Source organism: Aythya fuligula, chromosome 19, assembly GCF_009819795.1.
Source record: "Aythya fuligula isolate bAytFul2 chromosome 19, bAytFul2.pri, whole genome shotgun sequence".
Lineage (NCBI taxonomy): Eukaryota > Metazoa > Chordata > Aves > Anseriformes > Anatidae > Aythya > Aythya fuligula.
The window spans coordinates 11,783,082-11,806,008 of record NC_045577.1 but is presented as its reverse complement, the minus strand read 5'-3'; the positions used below and the strand labels follow the sequence as shown (position 1 = coordinate 11,806,008).

Sequence of the window (22,927 nt, the reverse complement as noted above, 5' to 3'; positions counted from 1 at the left end):
CATTCCCCAGATCTGCAGGGGTGGAGTGGTGGCCTAGCACCAGCACAGAACCATGCTGAATTTCACCTTCCTCATCCTCATTGCACAAGCTGGGCTTCCAACACTGAAGCAGGAGGCCCAGAGAGCAGCTGGCACAGACAGCCTGCCTGCTGCCCACAACGCCCCACATGGTCCCAGCAAGGAGCTTGCTGCACAGTCAACGGCAGGCACAGCAATCCCACCAGCTGCACACATCACCAAGCATTGCCACAAATGCCTTACCACCCCTGCCCTAGCACACTGTCACTGAGCCCTGCCGATGCTCAGCTCCATCCCGCTGCCAGCTGCATGGGGCCCAGCGGGCTCAGGGTCCGCGCTGCCTGCATGAGCCCCCAGCAGGGCCCAGCTGCACCCAAAAGCAGCAGCTGACGGAACACCCCCAGACAACACGGCAGTGCCTCGGTAGATATGGCGCCCGTGTGGTCACGTGAGGGGGCGTTATCACAGGACACGGCGGGCCACGGGGTTCTTTGCCCAGCCGCCCAGAGCTCCCGCGCCGGCGGTCGGGTCGGTGCCCGCGGAGCGGAGGCGCGAGCGGGAGGTTGCCATGGGAACGCGCCCGCTGCTGCTGCTCTTCTGCCTCTTCCCGCTGCTGCTGCCGGCCTGCGGCGCGCCCGGTGGGTGCCCGAGGCAGGCCCTTGCTCTGCTTCCTTGCGCCCCGTGCCGTGCTGCGAGCCCCCCCGGGTCCGTCCCCTCCGGGCGAGAGCCCCCAGTCGGCCCGGGCCTCACCGGCTGGGCACTCTGGGCTCCCCTGCCCCAGACGGACATGGACAGGCCCGCACCCTCCCGCCAGCCGGGCTGGGCCGGGCCGGGTCTGGCCACGCCGCGCCGTACCAGGGGGTGGCGGCCGTCGTCGGTCAGCCCTGCACTGATGGTCCTTTCCTCCAGCTGCCCGGCCAGCGGGGCCTGGCCTGGAGGAGCGGTTCTTCCAGCAGGTGCGGGACCACTTCAGCTTCAAGACCTGTAGCAACGAGACCTTCCCGCAGCGGTACCTGGTCTCAGGTGGGTCCTGGGCCCTGGGGGTGCACTGCGGCCTGTGGCAGCGATCGAGCTTTCCAAAGGCTCGCCACTTGTGCACAGGGACAGAGAATCTCAGAGAGCTGTGCTGATCTGCCAGGAGTCGGTCTGATCCGAGCACCAGCCTTTAACGACCCACTTTGCTTAGCCTCTCCTCTCATCCCCTTCAGTTCCTCATTCTGGTAATGAGATGTGTGGTGCAGATGTGGAGATTGGCCTCTTAGCAATGTGAGCAGGTAAGAAAAAATGGCAGTGGTAGGTTTGAACTGGGCTTGCCCTGTGCATGTGTATTTTCAGTTAGACACAGTATCTTCTTACAAGTGCAACTTCAGTGCATCAGGAAAAACAGTGACCCAAATGTTGTAGTCAGTACTGGTGATTTTTACACCTGAAGACAACTCCAAGAAAGATGTCTCTTGGGCCTGTGTTTCACATTATTCACAACCCAACAACTTTAGATAGCTTAAGGCATGCTGAACAAAGAGTACAAGGAGCCTGCAGTGTCTGTCTTTCTAGCTAAATAATGTGTTATCTTCTGAGTGACAAGAAGTGCGAGAGAGGAGACTTTTCCAAACAATGTGCTTTCATTTTCATCATAATTTCAATAACTAGAGTCAGATGTTTTTGAGTACTGTGTGCTTGGAGTTATCAGGGAGATTTGCAGTGAGACAGCAAGTGTGGCGCTGTGATTAACATCAGCCCAGAGTGCTACCTACCTTTGGGTAGCGCTGGCCAGTTCTAGCACTCACACACTGTCATCTGAGGCCTACAGGCCTGTGCCTGGAGCCTGTTAGGCACATTATTGCCTTCTCATTATCTGATACTGCAGCTTGTTCATCACTGTCATCTTGTTATATGTATTATACCAAGCATGAGCTCAGGGATCACTTTGGCACAAAGATCAGAACACTAGTGAATTTTGATGGCATACCCAGGACTGAAATTTCACAAATAAAATGACCATTTTTCAGCAGAACTTAGGGATCACCTGGTCTAAAGCATTGCAAAAGTTGATTTTTAAAGTGTTATGTTTTATCTGCGTGACCTGCCAGGGCAAAGTCTGTAAATTTAGAGCTAAATTTATCTGTGAGAAACAAAACATGCTGAGTAGTTTCCCTCTTTCTGCTTCTTGTGCAATACAAGTCTTTGGATTATCAGTGAGAAATTCAAGGAGACTATTATTTCACAACCAGGCGTCTGACTGTCTTGAGGTTAGCTGGCAGTTGCCCCAGGATTTAAATCTGAAAATAGATATGTTTAAGCAACCTGTTTGTGTTTTTGGCTCTTGTGCACAGCTGTTTGCTACAGAAGCCATGAAGCATATGAGAAGAAATGCCAGAGTAAATAGAGCATTTCACTTTCCTACCTGATACCCAAAACAGATGCAACACAAAAAGAATCAGCCTTTTTGTTAACAAAGATGAAGAATTTCACTAATGACACATTTCAGGCCTGTTTCCAAGCCAATACTTGCTCTGGCAGGTCTGCATTGAGAATATCTGTTAATAGTAACAGCCTTGCCTGACATGCTGCAGTTGCATCCATAGCATGACCTCTGTTGGAGGTTCCTTTTAGGTGATAAATTTAATGCTTAACTGACAGTCTGAAGTCTTGTTGAAGAAAGCTATTTATTCTCCCCACCACCCTCCCCTTGACTCCTGTACAATTTAAGAGTAAGCTAAAATCAAATGTTTGACAAAGTCAGCACTAAAGCAGCCATGTGTTACACAAGCAAGTATTGGCATCATCAGTCAGCTCCTCCTGGTAGTCTCAATTTGCCATCAGTTATAGACAGATCAGAAGATAAAACAAATGTTATTTACAGCTTGGCTCTGGGTTGTACATCACAATAAAAGCATTAGAAAGAGGCAGGCAATTCCTCAATGTTCATTTTGTAGGAAAAGTGATCTGTGCAAGTGTTTTGGGACAATTTAGGTTGAAATGGGTATATAAATGGGAAATCACTCTTTTGGGGGCAGCTGTTTGCAAATTCCTTGTAGATCTGAGATTTTCAGGAGTTTTAGGCAGAAGTAAAAGTTCCAGGCCATATAGTGATCTCATGGAAGCTCTTACTGAACCCTGCTCAAATGACAGATTTCTGTAGCCTGGCCTTTCTAACATCTGTATTCCCCAACACAGGTCTCAGGGATCAGCCTGTTCAAAGAGTTCTTCCTCATTAAGCTCCTGTCCAAAGTCACCAAAACCAGACATTTCATGCTCTGACAGTTTTGTTTGTTTTTGTTGTATGTCTTCTGTCAATTACCTCACTCAGTAAAGTTCTGGAACAAAGGACTTGGACCAGTCTTTCTCTATACTGGCAATGAAGGTGATATCTGGACTTTTGCTCAGAACTCCGACTTCATATTTGAATTAGCAGAGGAACAGGAAGCACTTGTGATATTTGCTGAGCATGTGAGTATTTTAGTCATTATGCATATTATAGAGTTGTGTTAGTATTACCAAATTCATCTTTCTCCAGGTTCAGAAAAATAATATCTCTTGCCACAAAGCAGAGGTAGACCTGCTGCAGGCTTTCTTGTCATAGTAGTAGCTCTTCATTATTTAACCACAGCCTATGATATTTTTTTTATTATGCCTACCACCAATCCAGGATAGAGACTACTGTTTCAGTAAAACTTATCCTATGGCATATTTGATTTAGATCACTGCTGTTGTAAATAGTTTCTACCGGTCTTGAACTCCACACTGGACTGGAGAGTTCTTTCGTTAAGGTAATGTTTTCCTTTCTAGCCTCTGAAGTCCCAAACCATCCTGTTCCTAGGTACACCACCCTAACAAATCTATTATTCTCCAACCTATGCATGAAGAGATTATACACTGTTCCCTTTTCTAGTTGGGGATTTCACGAGAGAGACATGTCAAGGCTCTACTTGGCACCCACTGAAGTAGCTTGTCCTGAACTTTACCATCCTTTATGGGACATATCCTGAAGGTCTCTATTTATCTGATATAAGCAGATTCTGGAGAATCTGAGCATTTGCTCAGTTAAGAATAAGTTAAGGGGATGGTGTGTGCTCTGTTATCACTTCCCATTTGTGCACACTTGTCCCATTCCTATCATGAAGAACAAGGAAGGCCTAGGCTTTGACACCAACATTTTTGCAGCATATCTCCTTACTTTCAGAGGTACTATGGCAAGTCTCTTCCATTTGGACATGAGTCAATACAGCTGAAGAGGACTGGTCTGCTTACTGTGGAACAAGCCCTTGCTGACTACGCAGTGCTAATTACTGAGCTTAAGCAGCAGTATGGTGCTGCAGACTGCCCTGTCATTGCTTTTGGAGGCAGGTAAAGGTTGTGTGTGGTTCTTCCCTTCTCTGCATCCTTTCCTAGACACAGTTGTGGTGTTCTCATAGTTCCATTTAGCTCCCCAGCAAGCTTTAGAGGCAGAGCTCTAAGCTATTCTATAGACAGCATATGTGCCTGAGCTCCTTGAGAGCTTATCTCCAGGACCCAGGCAGCTCTCCCATTAAGAATTAGTCTTGACTTGTGATTGCCTTTGGGAATGTTTGTTTTGGAGACTGGATGTTTCTAGACATCTTTAATGTACAAGTCAGCCAGAACTGCAGAAGATAAGTTCCTCCTGCAGTATCACATGATTTTACATGAAAAATGCTGAAAATCAATAATTGGTAAAATATTCTTTCTTGGGGCCCACCAGCTTTTTATTAAACACAGCCTCTTTATCAGTATCTAGCCATTTTCATTGTAGGATCTTTTATAATTCTGCTCTGTAATCTGCTGCTTGGTTAGTCCTGGCTTCCAACAGACATCCTTCCTCAAAATGCTTGCTCAGCTGCAGTTCAGAGCTGTGTTGATATTGCGTCCCTTTCTCTTGAATGGCTTCCTACAGAAGAGGTGCTTCCCTTTAAAAGGTTTCCAATGAGTACAGGGCTTCTCAGACATTGCAGTGAGCTAAAAAGCATTTGATCAGGTGGTTATCATTACACTGCAGCTCACTGTAGTGGTGACTGGGTTGTTGATCCCAGTGGTGTTTGTACCATGTCTACCAGGACAGTAGCTAGTGTAAAAAGGGCCAGGACAGTCCTTGGGTGGGGAGGTGGGATTCAGTGAGACCTGCTAGCAATTAGACTACAGCTGTTTGTTTGTAAATCGGAGTTAAACATGCAGCAGCTCTAAACAGCACTAAACCTATCTGAAGAATACTGAAATATAGCAGTATTGAAGCAACATGTTTCTTGGGGGGGGAGGGAAGAGGGGGCAAGGGGGAGGGGGGAACAACAACCTTAAGTTGCTTACAGTTTTGCCAAACTATCCAGTGGAACTGAATTTTCGTGTGTCAATTTCTTTTTTCTGTTTCCAAGACCAGAGTTAGAGAAAAGTATATGGCTTTACATGTGGGTGATGTGGGACTTGAATACTTCTGAGCTGTGAGTGAAGAGGCTGGAGTCAGACGAGGTGTTGTTATCTCTGTGTTAGGGTTGTCATTTATCAGCCCCAGGAATGACCTCAGAGTAACACAAAAAAAAAAAAAAAAATGCATCTGAATAACTTTTGTGGCATTGGGTTTATCTAGCAATCCCAGATATATCTGCAGATCTGTGGCCCTGTCACTGAAGCTGTCAAGGCAGCTTTGAGTTTTGATGTGGTATTTGTTAATGTCTCCCATTCCCTAGGCCTTTGCTGATAATTCATGAAGCTGTTATTTGGGTTGCCCAAGATAACTGCGTCCCATTTCCCAGCAGTAGAGGGAGCTGAATATTCTGTAGTGTCCAGGGACACCCTTTGCTTGTTAGCTCTTTAGACAGTCTTTATAATCCTATATGCAAAATGTTGTCTCCTTCACCCATTAGGTAATGACAGCTTGACTTGAGCCCCAGTTGGTTCTGCACTGAAATCATCAAGACATGGTCAGGATGGGGCAGAGTTAGATAAAGGCAGCATTTATATTTGTCTGCAGAATCCAATTGGGCTAGTGTATTCCCATAAGAGTTGACTTCAGGGTCTGGGGAAAAGTCAGTAGAACGTGCTGTGTACATTAACTATAACTAGGTATTTTTACATAAGGATGACACCTAGATTTGCATAAACATTTTGTTTTTTTTGAGTTCAGTGAGCTTGTGCCTGCTGGCCTGATCTTTCAAGTTAGTATGTTATAATCTATCTGTTAAAGGAAATAACTCTTCTCTGTCCTGTGCCAGCTATGGAGGAATGCTGAGCGCTTACATGAGGATGAAGTACCCGAACATTGTAGCTGGAGCATTAGCTGCTAGTGCTCCTCTGTTGTCTGTGGCTGGGCTTGGAGACCCCACTCAGTTCTTCAGAGATGTAACAGCAGTAAGTAGTAGCTCTTTGCAAGAACGTTTTTCTTCTTCCTTTAAGAAGGCAGGATTTTTTTTCTTTTCCATGTCTTTAGACAGACAGCTGTTTTTGCAGCATCAGTGCTACACAGATCTGCAAGGAAAAGCAGCAGCTGCAAATAGTTTTGACTGTTGCTGTGGCTGGGGCAGCTCAGCGCTCAAAGGTGCTGCTCTTGTAAGCAACACAAAACAGTTCCATGATGTTTAGTACCACTAAGAATTCACTTTTCCATTTCTAGTGAGTTGTCCAAATTACAGGCTGAAAGTTTTCCTTTATACCTGGCTGAAAAAAAATGGATAATTAATTGTTCAAATCCTCTTTCAAAATGTTTTTGCATTGATATTTATGATTCACTGTAGATCCTTAGTCTCAATATGGTTGCATTTCAATGAAGAACTTGAATATTTCACTAAATAAAAACGTGCATGGTGTCCTGGATTCACTGAAAACCAAAATTTAAATGTGGCTTTCACGTCCTAAGAACATCAGAATAAATGAAAGTATCTGTGGGAGTATTGCTGAGAACTGACTTGCATTTAGTTTACATGGAAAGAAATGTACTAGCTGGTAGTACTGAAATCTTGTGATGGTGGCTGTTTTGCCTCTTTGGTATGATTTTCTAGATCTGGGTGACACATGTGGCTTTGTGTGAACTACCTGTGTTTGACATGTGGTCCTTTTGCTCTTGTTACATACATGTATATAAAACCTTATTTTAATGCAGAGACTTACAGCGCAGACAGTATTACTGGTAAGCATAAAGAAGAGAGTTGTGAAAATAAACTCAATAGCATTTGAAAATTTAAGTATATAAGTGAACAAAAGACATCTTGTCTTAAAATTATACGTTTTGAATATATGGTATCACTCAATTGTCTAACATGCTCAATAGTGGGAATTCTTCTCTGGATGAAGTGAATTCCTTCTCAGAACCCCTGTTCAGATGATAGCTCTGACTTGTTTCAGTTGTGAATGTGCTGTGAGTCATTACACACCCCTGAAAACAGGGCTTTGACCTTTTCATGTGAAAAAAAAAAAAACAAACTAACTCAGATACTAAGCAAGCACTTTGAGTTGTTTTCAAAGTAATTCCTTCCACCTTCAGCATGTCTATATAACAGCAACCCTGTGCATCTGAAGGCTGAATTCAGCTGCCCTGCTCAGTGAACAAATGCCCCTGAGAGCTGTTAATACTAATCAAGGCACAAACCTTCTGTGAATCATTGTGGGAGCTCTCTCTTCAGCTTTCTGCTTCTGAGTCAGAGTATGTTCTCTCAAAGCAGCTTTCTCTATGACTTTTATTGAGCATTTCTGGCACATTTCATGAGCCTACAGCTCACAGGGGAAGAGAGCAAAGGTCAGAAAGTTTATTCTGTGTATGGTATTTGCATAAGACTAGGTTTATATGTACACCAACTGCCATCCCTGCAGCCAGACAGAAAGCCCTAGTGTGAAGAATACATGTACAGCAACACGCGTGCTTCCTGTAAGCTTACTGCTGCAGGGGCTGGCCAAGCGATCAACTTCAGATTGGTTTAGACTTCTGAATTAGGTGTAATTCAAAAAAGTAAAGCTGGCAGCCTGAAAGCTTTGATTGCCAAGTTGGAACAGCTTTTCTTGGAATGTCTGTAATGCCTCCTGCCTCTGCAACAGCTCAGCTGACCTGTTTCTATGTCCATAATGGTCTGCTGGGGAAAAGCAAAAGCGGCAGTGGTTCATTATGTGTCAGGCAGCACACTGCAGCAGTTCGGCATTAGCCTCTCAGGGACCTCAGTGCTCACTGCAGCCAGAACAGACTTACTCTTCCATCCCAAACTGACTAATCTGCATGCTACAGTCTAGAGCCATTAGTTGACAATAAGCACACACAGAAGGAGATTTAAACCATGGAAAATCCCAAAGTGATTTCTTGAACTTTCAGACAAAAAGGCACAGAGAGGAGTCAAAGGAATATTCCATATCTGTTTCTAGTTGAGGCTGTGTCTTTGTAAGAAAAACGCTTAGCTAGTGGTCTGTGGTTAGTTACCATTGTTCTCACATGATGAAGAGACCTTAAAAGAGCCCTACTACTTACTATTACAAAGTACTGGTTGTGGGCAGATCTCAAACTGCCTTACAAGCTGACAGAAGAGAAACAGTTCAGGTTGCCTTCAGTGGCAGAAACAACTTGTTCCAACAGCATAACCAGCCACAGCTCTTGAAGCATACTTTACAGTGCTTTTTCAAGAGGATCAGTAGTGCTTTTCCCGAGAAAAGAAGACTTGGCCTTCTTGGTCATCTGGTAGGTCACTGGCAGGCTTAAGAAGAAAAGCAGGTCTTGGTTTCCCAATCCAGTGCTCAGCCCTGTGTGGCTCCTTCTTACAGATAAAGTACAGTAGGAGGCCTCTATTATATGTTTTAAAAATAAAAAACAGCTCTTGGCCCTAATAGTCTGGTACCTGTTCCCATGTCCTGGTCAAGGCACATGTCTACTCTCATTGTTTCATGTTCAGTCTAATGGCTCCACAAAGTGCAAAGTGTTTTGTCTAAAGGCTAGTCCCAGTAGTGACCTGGTGAAACAATTACTGCTTGGTCTGAGCTGTGCAGGCTGTTAGTTTGTGGTGGCACATTCTGATTTCTGGAGCTTAAAGCAGAAGCACAACCATCATTGCTTCTGGAGATGCAGATATGATTCTGGCCATAGTGGGCAAGTAACTTCTGTCATCTCCTGGTACTTCTGGCAGCTTCCCTGTGTAGCATCTGCACATAATTCCTTCTCAGAACCCCTGTTCAGATGATACCTCTGAGTTGTTTCAGTTGTGAATGTGCTGTGAGTTGTGAATGTGCTCTGCACATATCTCCTCTGTACAACTGTAATCCTGTCATTTTCTGTCCTTTCAGGACTTCCAGAAGTCTGGACCAGACTGTGTCACAGCTGTACGCAAAGCCTTCCATCAGATTAAGAATCTGTGCCTGAGTGGAGGTAAGAACAAATGGCCCCACAGACTGTTTCCCAGGGGTAGGTAGACTCTGGGATGGGGACAAAAAGTTGATTCTGTCAGGTTTTTGGTTAGGCCTTAACTGGGTTCCAGCTAAATCAATGCAAATGTCTGCCTGACCTTCCTGCTTGCATGATTGATTTTTGATTTCACAAACAGTTTCGATCAGTATTATAATTAGTAATGGACACTAAAATGTAAATATCTATATGGAGGATTGCACTGTGTTAATTAAACAGTCTTTTCTGCAGGAGAAAAAAAAAAAAAAAAAAAGAGTTTTCAAAAACACCTTCTATTTGATGCTGGTAATATCTGTGATATCTGTGCTTGGATATCTGTTCTCCTGCACAAGAGCCTGGTTGATGAGACTGTCCTGCTTGGCTCTGAAGGGCACAGCAGGTGGGAGGCAGCAGAGCCTGAGGGAGCAAGGAGGACGTTGCCACACAGGGTGCTGGGGAGGACAGCCTTGTACTTACTGCTCTTTTCACTGCATCAGCCGCAACTGTTCTGTCTCAGAGGGTGCTGCTTCCACCAATGTTCCCCAGGGAGGTTTCTGTGTCTCATGAGGGGGAGATGCAGGCTTCAGGCCAGTGAAGCCACACAGGAAGGCTTTGCCTGAACATCTGTGTTTGTGTAAATTTAGATGTAACATACCCTTCCTGCTGGAAACCTCAGCTATGTGTTACATATCTCATTATCCTTGAGTGAAACAAGATGCTGCAGCCTGGTATTGGTTTACTCTGTTGAAGTTCATGCCTTTCATTTGCTTTTATTCTGTAGCTTATGATGAAATCAGCAGCAAAATGGCTACATGCAATAAGATTTCTAACAAGGAGGATGTTTACCAGCTTTTTGGTTTTGCTAGAAATGCCTTCACCATGATGGCCATGATGGACTACCCTTACAAAACTGATTTTATGGGTCACCTCCCTGCTAATCCAGTGAAGGTGAGTACCAGGACACAGGTGAGAATTGCACTTTCTGAAGGGAGGGACATACACTTCAATGACCTGAGTGCAGGGCTGCACAGCATGGGGCACAATCAGGTACACACCACTGGGTGGTGGTGACAGGGAGAGGTAGTGGTGGGTTATAGCACTTCCACTGTGATGATAATAAATCTACATGTTTTAAGCCCCTCTGAGTTGGTGGCTGTTGTGTTTGAAATGCATTGCTATCAGGCTTGTCAGGGAGGGCTTGCTGGAGCCATACCTGCCATTCTCTGTGTTTACTTTAGACAAAATGGCCTGTGCAAGTTTGTTGACTTCAGTTTTGATTGCTAAAATATACAGCATTTCAAAAAATGTAGTTTGTGGTAGCCTTGAAACACTTTCATAGACATATTTTTCTTGGTGGGTAGGTTGGAGTTCTAAAAATCAGGTTCCTTTTTAAAGTATCATCTGGTAAAATGCTACACCTCAGAGTACAATGAGGAGAAATGCCTGCTGGTATGGGGACTAGAAAACCCAAAAACTTTTAAGAGTAGGAGATGGCCAAGTGTGGGAAAAGAGCCTGGTTACAAACACTTCTTAGACAGCAACTGGGGCCTGAAAAAGGTCCCAGATCACCTGTCACTATTGCAGCTCTTGACTTCTGCTTTGCTGTCAGCCTTGTGCTTCTGTTCTCTGCTGCACTCCTGTACACTAGGCTAATGGAACTGTACATCCTTCTGGCCTTGTGGCTAAGACAGCAGCTGACATTTGTGGTATAAGTCCTACCTGGAGCAAAATGCACACTATGCAAGAGGTGCTACAGGCCATGTATTACAGGGATCCAGGAGTTGCTGTCTCTGGCTCCACTGGCCATCCAGCTCCCTTCTAGGTTCTGTTTAATGATCTGTAAAATGGAAATAATATTCTAACCTCCTTTGAGAAGGGCATTAAAGTATTCTGATTGCAGGAGGAAGAACTGTTCCTTGTAAGTGTCCTCCACATAGCTGTGGATGTTTACCTTGGAAAAGAAACAGGCTTAGTTCTTTCTCACTGTTTCTATGTATTTTGTTGCTAGAGAGAGGAAAAAACACCAAAAAGATGTTGCAATCAAATATGCAAGTGATACTTTAGACAAATCTTCCTGTTTATCCCTTCTGTGGCATAGACTGTTACCTGTCATGCCTGCAATTTGCCTGTAATGTGTCTCATCCAGGTTGGCTGTGAACAAATCCTTGCCCAGACAGACCCAATTGAAGGCCTGGCAGCTCTTGTTGGTGAGTTAATCTTATCAGATTGGTCTTTCATTTAAAATCCTGTTTTCTAGAAGCACCTCATCATTATGTGGTTTATGTATTGTCGGAGCTGGTACAACTCTGATTTTCCAGTGGGATGGTTTGTGCTGTATTGGTTTCATCCATTGGAATGCATGATGGCAGGTTCATTCTCTCACCTTTTCAAACTTATCCTTGTAAAATTTTTCAGCCATTGCGGCCCTTGCTGCAAAAATATTGCATGCTGTTGACTTTCGATGAAATGTGACTTCTAAGGTACTTGGTTCTTTTCTAAATGTTTACCCATACTCTGGCTCAAGCAGTCACAGATTCAGTGCATGTTCACTGAAGGAAGTTCTCTGGTCTGCTAGTTGAGGACAAGGTTGCCATCATAATGCCCTACAATCTTATCTGAGTGGCAAGACAATTGTAAATGCATGGTATATGCTTATCTCTGTGAGTACATAAATTTTCAGCCAGCAATATAAAGTGTCAATTCTAAATCACAGCTGAAAATGTTTGGCTAGAGAACTAGAAGTGTTGCTAAAGCACTAACCTCTTGGCAAACACTGTCAGATCAGCTCGACCTATTCACATCCTACTTCTCTTCAGAGGAAGAGTGGAACTTTTTTTTCTTTGTGATGAACAAGCTGGGAGTACATTTCTCCCTCCTGCTGGTGAGGGAGCACTTTGTGCCTCTCCCTGGCTCACCAGTTGCATTCACTTGGGACAATTTAATCATGCAAGAGGCATGATCAACCAGAGCTTTAGGCAGGGAACTGGCTTTCTTCCATACCTGCCCCTCTATGTCATACATGAAAACACTGTCTTCTTTTTGCATGTCGTGTAGTGACCCACCTCCTGTGAGGTAGAGCATAGACTCACAGGCTGTGATACTGAACTGGCAGCCGCTGAATGGGGATAGTGACAGCGTTGTCCACTGATCATTTACAGGACTATAGTACTCTGTTGCATCAACGTGAATCCATTCCTCCACCTGCAAAGAACCAGACCAACACTGATCCATCATATTACACCTCAAGCAGGTATCAATGTCACATCAGGCTTGTTTGGTTCATGGTAGAGGAAATCTCGACATGTGTTTGAATACAGCGGAACTCAAGGTGCCACATCTTCAGTCTTAATTTAGAAATCAAAGCATCAAAAGAAGCTGAATTAAATAAAATAATGCCATTCAAGAACTGCTTTAAAATATGCTTGTTCTTGGAAAATGGGAGGAATGAGCCACAGGAACCTACTGGAATTGGTTTAGCTTAAGTCCTTCCTAGTCTCCGTAGACTTAACACATTATGGAGGACCTCATGGGAAGAGAGCTACAGTGCACTGAATTCTAGATAATAACTGAGTTTGTGTCATCTGGAGGAATTTGATGTCAGATCTGATGTGCAGTTTCTCTTTACAGATTTCTATCACTTCCTCAGTAAGCAATTAAGTACTCTAAGACACATTCATTCCTTTGAAAGAAACAGCACTGGCCATGCCAAAATTGGGCATGGGATCCTGAATCTTTACTTTCAAATATGAATTGCTGAATGATCTTTGAATGATTTGAATGATCCATTCCAGGATTTGAACTTATGTCTCCTAAAATCTAGGCTGGTGTCTTCACTGCAATTCATTCCTCTTCTATTTGCCAGTGGTTTATACCCTCTCAGCACAAACAAGGAAAATCAACATATTTTGGGCAGGTACATGAGCAATTTTACCCTTAGGTTTTCCTGCATTAGGCTGCAGCTACACTGTATGTTTTCTCTATGTAAAATAGAGCTTTAAAGAGCCTTTGTACCCTGGCAAACAGGGTATGACAAGGCAGCTTTTAGTGGGCATGATTTTGGGTAGGTATGCTTGCATAAGCTTACTGGCCTAACTTGCAGCTACACAAGTTCACTAAGAGAACGAAAATAATAAAGTTGTTGGTCATCCAGATGGAATAATGCAGTCAGGGCCTAGCAGTACGGAGACTCCATTTTGGAAGAGAATTGGTGTTACAAGAACAAATGAACTTACTCCTTTTAGTGTCCTTCCTCCAATGCAAAAGATTCTGTCTTTTACTGTAGCCATCCCATGATCACAGCGGGTAAAGGTCATGGCAGAGTTGCTAGTCCAACGTCGGAGGTGGGAGAGGTAGCTGTAAGTGTCTCGTAAGGTTTTACCTGCTGAGAAGCCCCCTAGAAGAAGAGCAGAAATCTTGAAAATCCATCTGTCAGTCTCAGAATCATAGAATAGCTTGGGTTGGAAGGGACCTTAAAGATCATATAGCTTCAAACCCCTGCCATGGGCAGGGATGCAACCCACTAGATCAGGTTGGATAAGGCTCTATGCAACCTGGTCTTGAACACCTCCAGGGATGGGGCATCCACAACCTCTCAGGGCAACCTGTTACAGTGCCTCACTGCCCAAACATCCAGAAAACATTCTGCAAACATCAGCAGAGCTGACATGGTATGAAATTTAAAACATGAGCTTCTTAGATATTATTTAAAAAAAATAGTTCCAACTGTTTCTGCAGATAGTTATTCACAAATGAGTTTTGTATCAGCTCTTGGGGTATTTCCGGTGCAACCAGGAAGCACAAATGGCTTTAGTTACGGAATCTGCTTCCAGCACACAGAGTCACAGAATAGTTTTTTGAAAGAAAAACACTTGAAGTTCTTTGAACTACTGACAAAGATTCAAAGTTCAGAGCCAATCTGCCATTGCTATCGTCAACTTTCTCTTTTAGGCACTCATTTGTGTATTTCAGGGCTGACTTATAAAAAGCTTCTTACAGGTCAAAAGTGCTGCTATTGGAAGGGTAAATACTTTTAACTTTCTGCCTGTTGAATTCCAACCTGCAGAGAGGCTTTGCAAAAAATGAAGGTGATACTTCTGGTTGGGCATATGCCCAGCTTCCTGGGGCTTTGATGCTTTCTCTGTATGCATTGTGGTGTAACCCTATTAGGCTGCTGAGCTCCACACAGCCACTTATTACTCAACAACAGTGCACTGGGGTGAGAATCAGAAAGGTAGAAGTTAGAAAAACTTGTGGGTTGAGATAAAAATAGTATACTAGGTAAAGCAAAAGCTGTGCATGCAAGCAAAGCAAAATATGGATTTTTTTTTTGCTATTTCCCATCAGCAAGCAGATGTTCAGTAATTTCCAGGAAAGCAATACCATCACATATAACGGTTTCTTGAGAAGACAAATGCCACAACTCTCAATGTCCCCCCTTCCTCCTTCCCCATTCCCCCAGTTTTATTGTTGAGCATGACATTCTGTGGTATGGAATATAATATTGCTTTGGCCATTTTAGGCCAACTGTGCTGGCTATGTCCCCTCCCAGCTCTCATTCAGCCTCCTCACTGGCAGGGCAGCACAAGAAATAGAAAAGTCTTGACTCTGTAAGCACTGCTCAGCAACAACTGAATACATTGGTGTGCTATCACTGCTATTTTCATCAAAAACTCAAAACACAGCACCATCTCTTCTCTATGAAGAAAATTAGCTTTGGTTAAATTAACTTTTGTCCCAGCCAAAACCAGGACAACATAGGCACATTGTCTGCATGGAACTTATTTTTACATATTTTATTAAAGTAACACTTAATTTCTGAGTTTGCTTGCGCAGGGTAAATCAAATTTGCAGTTACACCACTGATTTTAGAAGGAAATTAATGTTATAGACAGGTCAGGTCTTTTACATAAGGGGTACTTCTGGAATAGTGTTATCCAACCTAGATCACTACAGCACATTTGAAGCTCTGTGAAGCTAGGAGGCAATTTTGTCCTTGCTGTCCAGTAGGAATCAAGACAAACAGCAGTTAAATGAGCTTTCTGTGGTACCATGGGTCAACTGAGCCAAAGCAGGGACTTGTACCTGAGCCTCAGCTTTTCCTCTGGCTGAACCAGTATCCTTCCTTTTTGGTCATCTGCACAGCCAGTACAGGAAGTGTTCTGCTGTCAGTGGAGTGTGTGTTGCTATCAGACAGCCTCTGTACTGCCTTTTCTGCTCTCCAGACCTTAGGTGTACAAATAGTTGCAGGTAAGTGCAGGTCTTTGCAAATGTACAGTTAAAAAATAATGTGGACTAGATCAGCACAGGGATCCCAGCTGGCAATAAGGGGTTAAGAAGCATGGATCCTATAGCAATGATGGGCAGACCCCAGGACTTTTAACTGCAGATCAATAACACAAACACCACAGTGCTTTTCCAAGGACAAACTAAAGACTATCTTTCAAGTCTGAATTAGTAGCTGTAGAACCTAAAGGTCCTCCAGCAGTTCCGTGAAATGTTTAAATCCATGGTGCTTTCTTGCATACATACATACTGCACCATCTACCAAAGATCCTTGTAAAGACCAAGGGGTCTCTTAGAGGATAAGAGCTGTACAGGTACTGCAGGTAAGAAGGTAAGAACCTGCACTGTACTTATTTTTATATGGACTAACAGTGCAGTGCAGGGGAGTTAGTCCCACATCTTCCCTTCAGATTAATACCAGAGTATAATCCCATCCCTAGCACTAGGACCCTCATTTACCTTTCAGACAGCAAAGCTTTGGGATTTTAGCCAGGACTGCAAGGTCAGAACCAAGTAGGAGTGTGGTTTGCAAGTAGATGATGTCACGTTTAATGTCATGGAAAGAAAATGGCTCCTGCAATTCAAGATCACAGTGAGGTTGTGCTGACACAGCAGGAAAAGCTGTGGGTGTTGGTGTAGATACAGGCTTGGACTGTGATGTTCAGATGCCACTAAAAATCAATGAAAGTATATGGGAATATGCTGATTTTGATTAGCTTTGTCACCTGAAATATAGAGGACTCCCTTGTGTACTGTGCCTGCATGATCAGCAATAGGCACGGGGAAAGGAGCTGCAAACTCCCACTTGTTGTCAGTGGGCTGGTATGATTCCACAGTGCGGGTGAGGGTCTCCAGCAGTGTCCCACCACCCACAGAAAGGTATGATCAGATAGCACATCTGCATGGAAGCGTGTCTGCCGCTCCAGCATGCTGGCAACCTGGAGCCAGGAAGTGTTGCGTGGATCAAATCGGAAAACCTATAAATATACCAAACAGGAGATGGTTAGCAGAAAGCAGGTGCCTGGCTTTGCATCTCACGTGGCTTCAAGAACTGATGAACATTTTCTCTGGGCTGAGGGATGGTTTACATTCAGAGCTGGACACCTGAAACAGCAGTACCATGCTGATGGAGCTGGCATCTCTGCGAAGGGGCAGATGCTGATCTCTGCTCTCTGGAAACAGCTACAGGACCCAAGGGAACAGCATAGAGCTGCAACAGGGGAGGGTCAGGCTGGGTGTTAGGAAAAGGTTCTTCACCAAGAGGTGTTTGGGCACTGGAACAGACTGCCCAAGAAAGTGTTTACAGCATCAAAGCTACCAAGACTTCAAGAAGCATATGGACAATGATTTAAGACATAGGGTCTGTTATGTATGGAGTGGTAATTCGTGTTGAGAAAATGGTTGATATTAATAAAGAAGGGGGAGATTTGGGAATATGGCCATGGGGGTTGGAAAGCCCCGTGGTTGAGATAACATTAGGCCATCAGGAATATAAAAGAGTTTAGAGGGAACAAAGAAGGGTGACAGGACGAGGGGGAATGGGCTTAAGTTGAGCCAGGGGAGTTTTAGGCTAGATGTTAGGAAGAACTTCTTCACTGAAAGGGTTGTGAGGCACTGGAACAGGCTGCCCAGGGAAGTGGTGGAGTCACCATCCCTGGAAGTCTTCAAAAGACGTTTAGATGTAGAGCTTAGGGATATGGTTTAGTGGAGGGCTGTTAGCGTTAGGTTGGAGGTTGGACTCGATGACCTTGAGGTCTCTTCCAACCTAGAAAATTCTGTGATTCTGTGATTCAGGAGACTCCATGCAGTCTCCGGTTTCTTGTTCCCCAGCTGGTTCTCTTGTTCTCCAGCCCTTAAGGCATGGATGTTTCTGGGTGTTTGCTGTTGTTGTTACATTCAAAGTTGTTTGACCAATGAAAAGTTGTTTTGAAAAGAACTGCAGTGGAGAGAAGGGTATAAGAGGGGAGCCTGCCCTCAAGATAAAAAAAGGCAACACGATGAAGTTACATCAATAAAGAAGCAGGAAAAAGAAGTGAAGAGGAACAGGCTGGCAAAACGGAGACCAGGACAGGAATGGGCACTTTGATTGCCTCATGAAGATAGGTTCGGCTAAACTCAGCAAACTGCTCAGAGAAGCTCACACAGAAAGTCTCTGGAAATAGGTGCACTGGAGCTGGAGAGAAGCTCGAGCTGAGAGAAGCGGACCTGTGCACACAACTGCCTCTCGCTGGTAAGCAGTTGCGCATTATGGGGAATCACATGTCCTTAGGAACAAAGACTGTCCTGGTAACCTTACAGCTTATTCTCCTTATTAACAATTGGACAGTTTATGAGCCTGAAATATGGGACCAAACTGAGGTCAAGGTGTGGGACTCTGCAACTAAAAATGGCAAGGTTGCAGTGGGATTGCTCAGCACCTGAGAGCAGTCTCTGAGGCCTTGAAGAGCCATGTGGAGCCACAATCACAAACGTGGCTTGCCAGATAGTGAGGGAGCTGCGGGCTCCTTTACTGATCCGACTGCTAGGCCATGGGCCCCTCTGCTGCTACAGCCATCGAAGGCCTTTGCTGTTACGCCCCCTGTTGACCTGAACGTGCCTTTTGACCCAGGCCTCATTGGCCTTGAAAAGGAGATGGATATGCTTTTCTTCGATCTGGGAAGAACGGGATACATAAGGCCTGAAGACCGAGTTGCTTGACAACTTAAAGCGAGACATATTGTTCAAAGGGAATGGAAAATGGAGACTTGTTAGTAATCAAGAAAAGGAATCGAAAATGGAGGCTGTTAAGTCATGGAACTTAAAGGGTTGTTTGTTACCTTTCCTGATTTTACACATGTATAGGCGTACTCGAGTTTAGTAAGTTATGGAACTTAAAGGATTGTTTGTTACCTATCCTGATTGTACGTATGTATAGACATACTTGGGTTTAGTATGCAAAGCAATGTTCTGTATATTTAGAATGTTTGATGTCCGTGTGTGCGTGTTGGTGGAGCATAGACTCTCCGCACACCCAGCGCTGTTTACTTGCCTTTTATACCTTTTAGAAATATTTGTTTTATAAATATTACAAAATTCAGATTGAGTTGAGACCTCATTTATAACAAAGGGATAGACATAGATGGTAGCGAGACCTTATGAACACTTTGGCATAAAGTTGTGATCACAACCCAAAGCTGGTACATATGCTGCTAGGGCTTTTCCTTCCTTACCTGCTCACTTACCTGGGGTATTCACCCTTTCCTTGGTCTTGGATGCACGACTTTCACAAAGGCTGTGACTGAGAGGGCAGAGGGTTAATGATAAGTTGGCTTTGTGTTGTGTTTCCACCTGGCAGGGGTATTTTACAACTCCTCTGGCTCAGTACAGTGTTATGACATATACCGACTGTACCGGCCCTGTGCTGATCCCACAGGCTGTGGCACTGGCATGGATGCTGAGGCCTGGGACTATCAGGTAAGGTGTTAGAGACACCAGCAAGCTTCAACAGCTGCCCCGTTTATTCCCCCACCCCCCCACCTCCAATGGCAGTTCTTGTACCTCTTTCAGGTCTGTACGGAGATCAACTTAACGTTTGACAGCAACAACGTGACTGACATGTTCCCCGAGATGCCCTTCACAGAAGCCATGAGAGAACAGTACTGTCAGAGCAAATGGAGCGTGAAGCCAAGAGCACAGTGGCTGCAGACAAACTTCTGGGGAGGAGGTGTGTTGTGTTGGGTGCTCATCACGTAGCTCATATTTGCTCCCTGCATTCCTTTAGCCTGGCTGAGCTCTGCAGGGACAGGCACAGCTAACAAGTGCCAGCAGAAAAACACAGCCATCAGGCCCAGCATAAGGGCTTGAGCAGACTTTTCTCTCTCTGAAATGGAAGTGGGAAGTTCTGTTGTCCTGTGTTTTCTGTTACTGTTTTTATTTGCTGTAGAAACCAAATGCCAGTGGGTAAATGGGCAGAAAGGAAGCCTGTCAAATGTCATCTTTGAATTTCAGACTTGAAAAGTGCAAGCAACATCATTTTTTCAAACGGAGACTTGGACCCATGGGCTGGAGGTGGGGTAAGCAGGTTAACTCCCATCTACCAAGCACAGACAGCAGCCTTCCCAGGTGATGCACTGCCCACCTCGCCCTTTCAAATCAGTGCTGGCAATTCAACTTTAGCCTATCTGAATTTCTGCAAGTGGCTGTTTTATGCTGAACCATTCAGGAGTTGCCGGATGTTAATGACAGACATGTTTGAGTAGTGAGTAGCCAAACAGCCAGGAACATTGCAGCAGTAGCAGTGGCTTCCTGCGTAGAGCAGACACATCAGGAATCCAGCACCTTGTGGGTCTACCCCACCCCTGGAAGTGTTCAAGGCCAGGTTGGATCAGTTTTTGGGCAGCCTGGGCTGGTGGGAGGTGTCCCTGGGGCATAGAACTATGGGCTTTAAGGTCTCTTTCAACCCAAACCATTCTATGATTCTATGAACCTTAACCTGTTGCAATTCTATTTCAAGACAGTCTCAGCACTGCATGCGCCTTGAATTTTCCTTTCTCAGCATGTTTTGTTAGATCAGGCAGTTGCTGTAATCATCAATCTAAACCTGGGAACATTTCAGTTTAGAGTCAACAAAAATTCAGAGTGGTGATAGAACTCTACTTTTAAAAGACTCAAAACAGGATTTTGAGTTAATTGAACTCTTGATTATACTGCAGGTGGTCCCTTGTTTTAGGCTGGCTTGGCAGTCCCAGCTACAAAAGGAACATGGTCCTTAGAGTGGATGAACCTTGTATTTCAAACTGCCTTCTCTAAATTAGGCTGGATTTTCATATTATAGGAAGCCTCCAATTTACCTGAGTCAGAGGGTTTGACTCAAGAGGAGTTAGTCATGCACACAGTACCAGCTATACCTACAATCTCTTCCCATGCACTTTATCACTCCTACCCACATCAGTTTTCAGAACTGATGTCCAGTTCTGCTTGGTTACTCTGAGAGTTTGTCTCTCTTTCTTTCATTCCAGATAAATAGCAGCCTAAGTCCTTCACTAATTGTAATAACCATTAAAGGAGGTGCTCATCACCTGGATCTCCGGTAAGTATGAAGTAACTGACAGGTTACTGTCCTTTGGATGCCAAGATCCTACTGCCATGGGTGTTTGGTCTTAGCTAGCCACAGTCCACAGAACAAGGAGATACTTTATTTAAATAGAACTGAATACCAGACTGTTAAGGCATAATTTTGGAGTCATTTTCTAACCTAATGCAAGTGGTCTTATAGCCTTCATGGAAGACAGGTTATGCAGGACTCATCCCTAAACTCACGTACTTTCTTGGAACATGTTCTGCTTGCCATGAGTGTCTGATGGCCTGTGGCAATCAGTCATATGAAGCAGTCTCCAGGCATTAACCATCAGCCTTCAGTCCTCCAGCAGAGGGCAACAGCCAATGACGCAAGGGAGAGCTTTATGTTAACGGGCACTATGTTAACTTGTTTTCTGGAGTTTAAATATGAAGTACAAACCACGAGACTAAAGAGATGATCTCTGTCCGTTAGTTCCCTGGCTATGCTTTCCCTATGCAAGAGACAAAGATATGGCTTAGCCAAAATGTAGTGCTCTCCCCTAACTAGCTCATACTGCTCTGCTTTCTCTAGAGGACACAATCCAGCTGACCCGCCATCTGTCATAGAGGCACGCAAGTTAGAAGCGAGCATCATCAGTGACTGGGTGAAATCTGCAAGAATGAAAAGAGGATGGGAGAAGCGCTTTGGAGCTTCAGCAAGTGGGTAGCTGTGATAAGACACACATGGAGGTGGCAAGGCTGCCACTACTTGCTACCAGGCTGCAAAAAGACCACAGTCTGCTGAGTTGTTCTTTTTGAGAAAGTATTATCTCTTCCACCATGCTGATGAAAATTCACCTTCCTGAAGTGTCCCACCTGCACCTAATAAAGGATCAAAAGAAAAACAAAGGGATAAATCACTGACTGAAGCCAAAACCATGTTAATAGAGTTTCATGTTCACCTACTAATGAGAAGTTATTGTAAATGATGGAAAGAATAAAAGCTTGCCTCAAGGCCCAGGAGTCATCACTGTCCTGAACAGTATGGTGGGCAGGATGAAGGTAAATTATTAGAGAACATAAAAACTGGATGACTAGAGGAAAAGCAGAGGTACATTCATTAAATCGAATCATAGAATGATTTAGGCTGGAAAAGACCTCTAAGGTTAAGTTCAACCTTTAACCTAGTACTAGTCCACCGCTAAGCCATGCTACTAAGCTCTACATGTACACGTTTCTTAGATACCTCCAGGGACTCAACTAACTTCACTGGGCAGCCTGTTGCAATGCTACACAATCCTTTTAGGGACGAATTTTTTCCTAGTATCCGACATAAACCTCCCCTGGTGCAACTTGAGGCTATTTCCTCTCATCCTATCGCTTGTTGCTTTGGAGAAGAGACCAACTCCCCCCATCTCCACTGAGGTAGCTGTAGAGAGTGGTAAGGTTTCCCCTGAGCCTTCTTTTCTCCATGTTAAACAACCCCAGCTCCCTCAGCTGCTTCTCATAAGACTTGTTCTTTAGGCCCTTCACCAGCTTCATTGCCCTCCTTTGGACACGCTCCAGCACCTCCATGTCCTTCTTGTAGTGAGGGGCCCAAAACTGAACACAGTACTCAAGGTGTGGCCTCACCAGAGCCAAGTACAGAGGAACAATCACTTCCCTAGTCCTGCTGGCCACACTACTTCTGCTACAAGCCAGGATGCTGTTGGACTTCTTGGCCATGTGAGCACATGGCTGGCTCATATTTAACTGGCTATCAGCCAATACCCCCAGGTCCCTCTTCCCTCAGCATGTAGCATTGCATGGGGTTGTTGTACCCACCAGTGCAGGACCCGACACTTGGCCTAGTTGACCTTCATACAGTTGGCCTTGGCCCATCAGTCCAGCCTATCCAGATCCCTCTGCAGAGTCTTCCTGCCCTCAAGGAGATCAACACTCACAGCCCACTTTGGTGTCATCTGCAAACTTCCCGAGGGTGAACTCAAACCCCTCATCTAGATCCCTGATAAAGATATTGAAGAGAACTGGCTTCAATACGGAGCCATGGGAGATACCACTTGTGACCAGCCTCCAACTGGATTTAAATCCACTCATCCCAACTCCTTGGGCCCAGGCATACAGCTGATTTTTAACCCAATGAAGCGTACATCTGTCCAGCAAACTTCTCAAAGAGAAGCCCTGGTTCTCCTGTAAATGCTGTGTGATGCCACTCAGTCTGCTCCATGAAGT

At 44.6% G+C, this 22,927-nt stretch overlaps 1 protein-coding gene across 1 annotated transcript; it reads left to right on the top strand.

Annotated features, from left to right (window-relative positions):
- The first annotated feature begins 52 nt into the window (after positions 1-52).
- DPP7 (dipeptidyl peptidase 7) lies at positions 53-21,715 on the top strand. Its single transcript, XM_032200543.1, has 14 exons — positions 53-195; positions 487-656; positions 928-1,041; positions 3,329-3,468; positions 4,202-4,365; positions 6,240-6,375; positions 9,280-9,361; positions 10,158-10,324; positions 11,523-11,583; positions 18,993-19,111; positions 19,205-19,361; positions 19,646-19,710; positions 20,656-20,726; positions 21,288-21,715. The coding sequence occupies exons 1-14, from the start codon at positions 53-55 to the stop codon at positions 21,421-21,423; spliced, it is 1,725 nt and encodes a 574-aa protein (XP_032056434.1). The 3' UTR covers positions 21,424-21,715.
- The last annotated feature ends 1,212 nt before the right edge of the window (positions 21,716-22,927 follow it).

Bases quoted from the DNA above. Each gene is read 5' to 3' on its own strand.
- DPP7 (XM_032200543.1), top strand. From the start codon at position 53: ATGCTGAATTTCACCTTCCTCATCCTCATTGCACAAGCTGGGCTTCCA. The intron at 657-927 runs GTGGGTGCCCGA...CCTTTCCTCCAG, and splicing joins GCCGGCCTGCGGCGCGCCCG to CTGCCCGGCCAGCGGGGCCT. The intron at 6,376-9,279 runs GTAAGTAGTAGC...CTGTCCTTTCAG, and splicing joins TCTTCAGAGATGTAACAGCA to GACTTCCAGAAGTCTGGACC.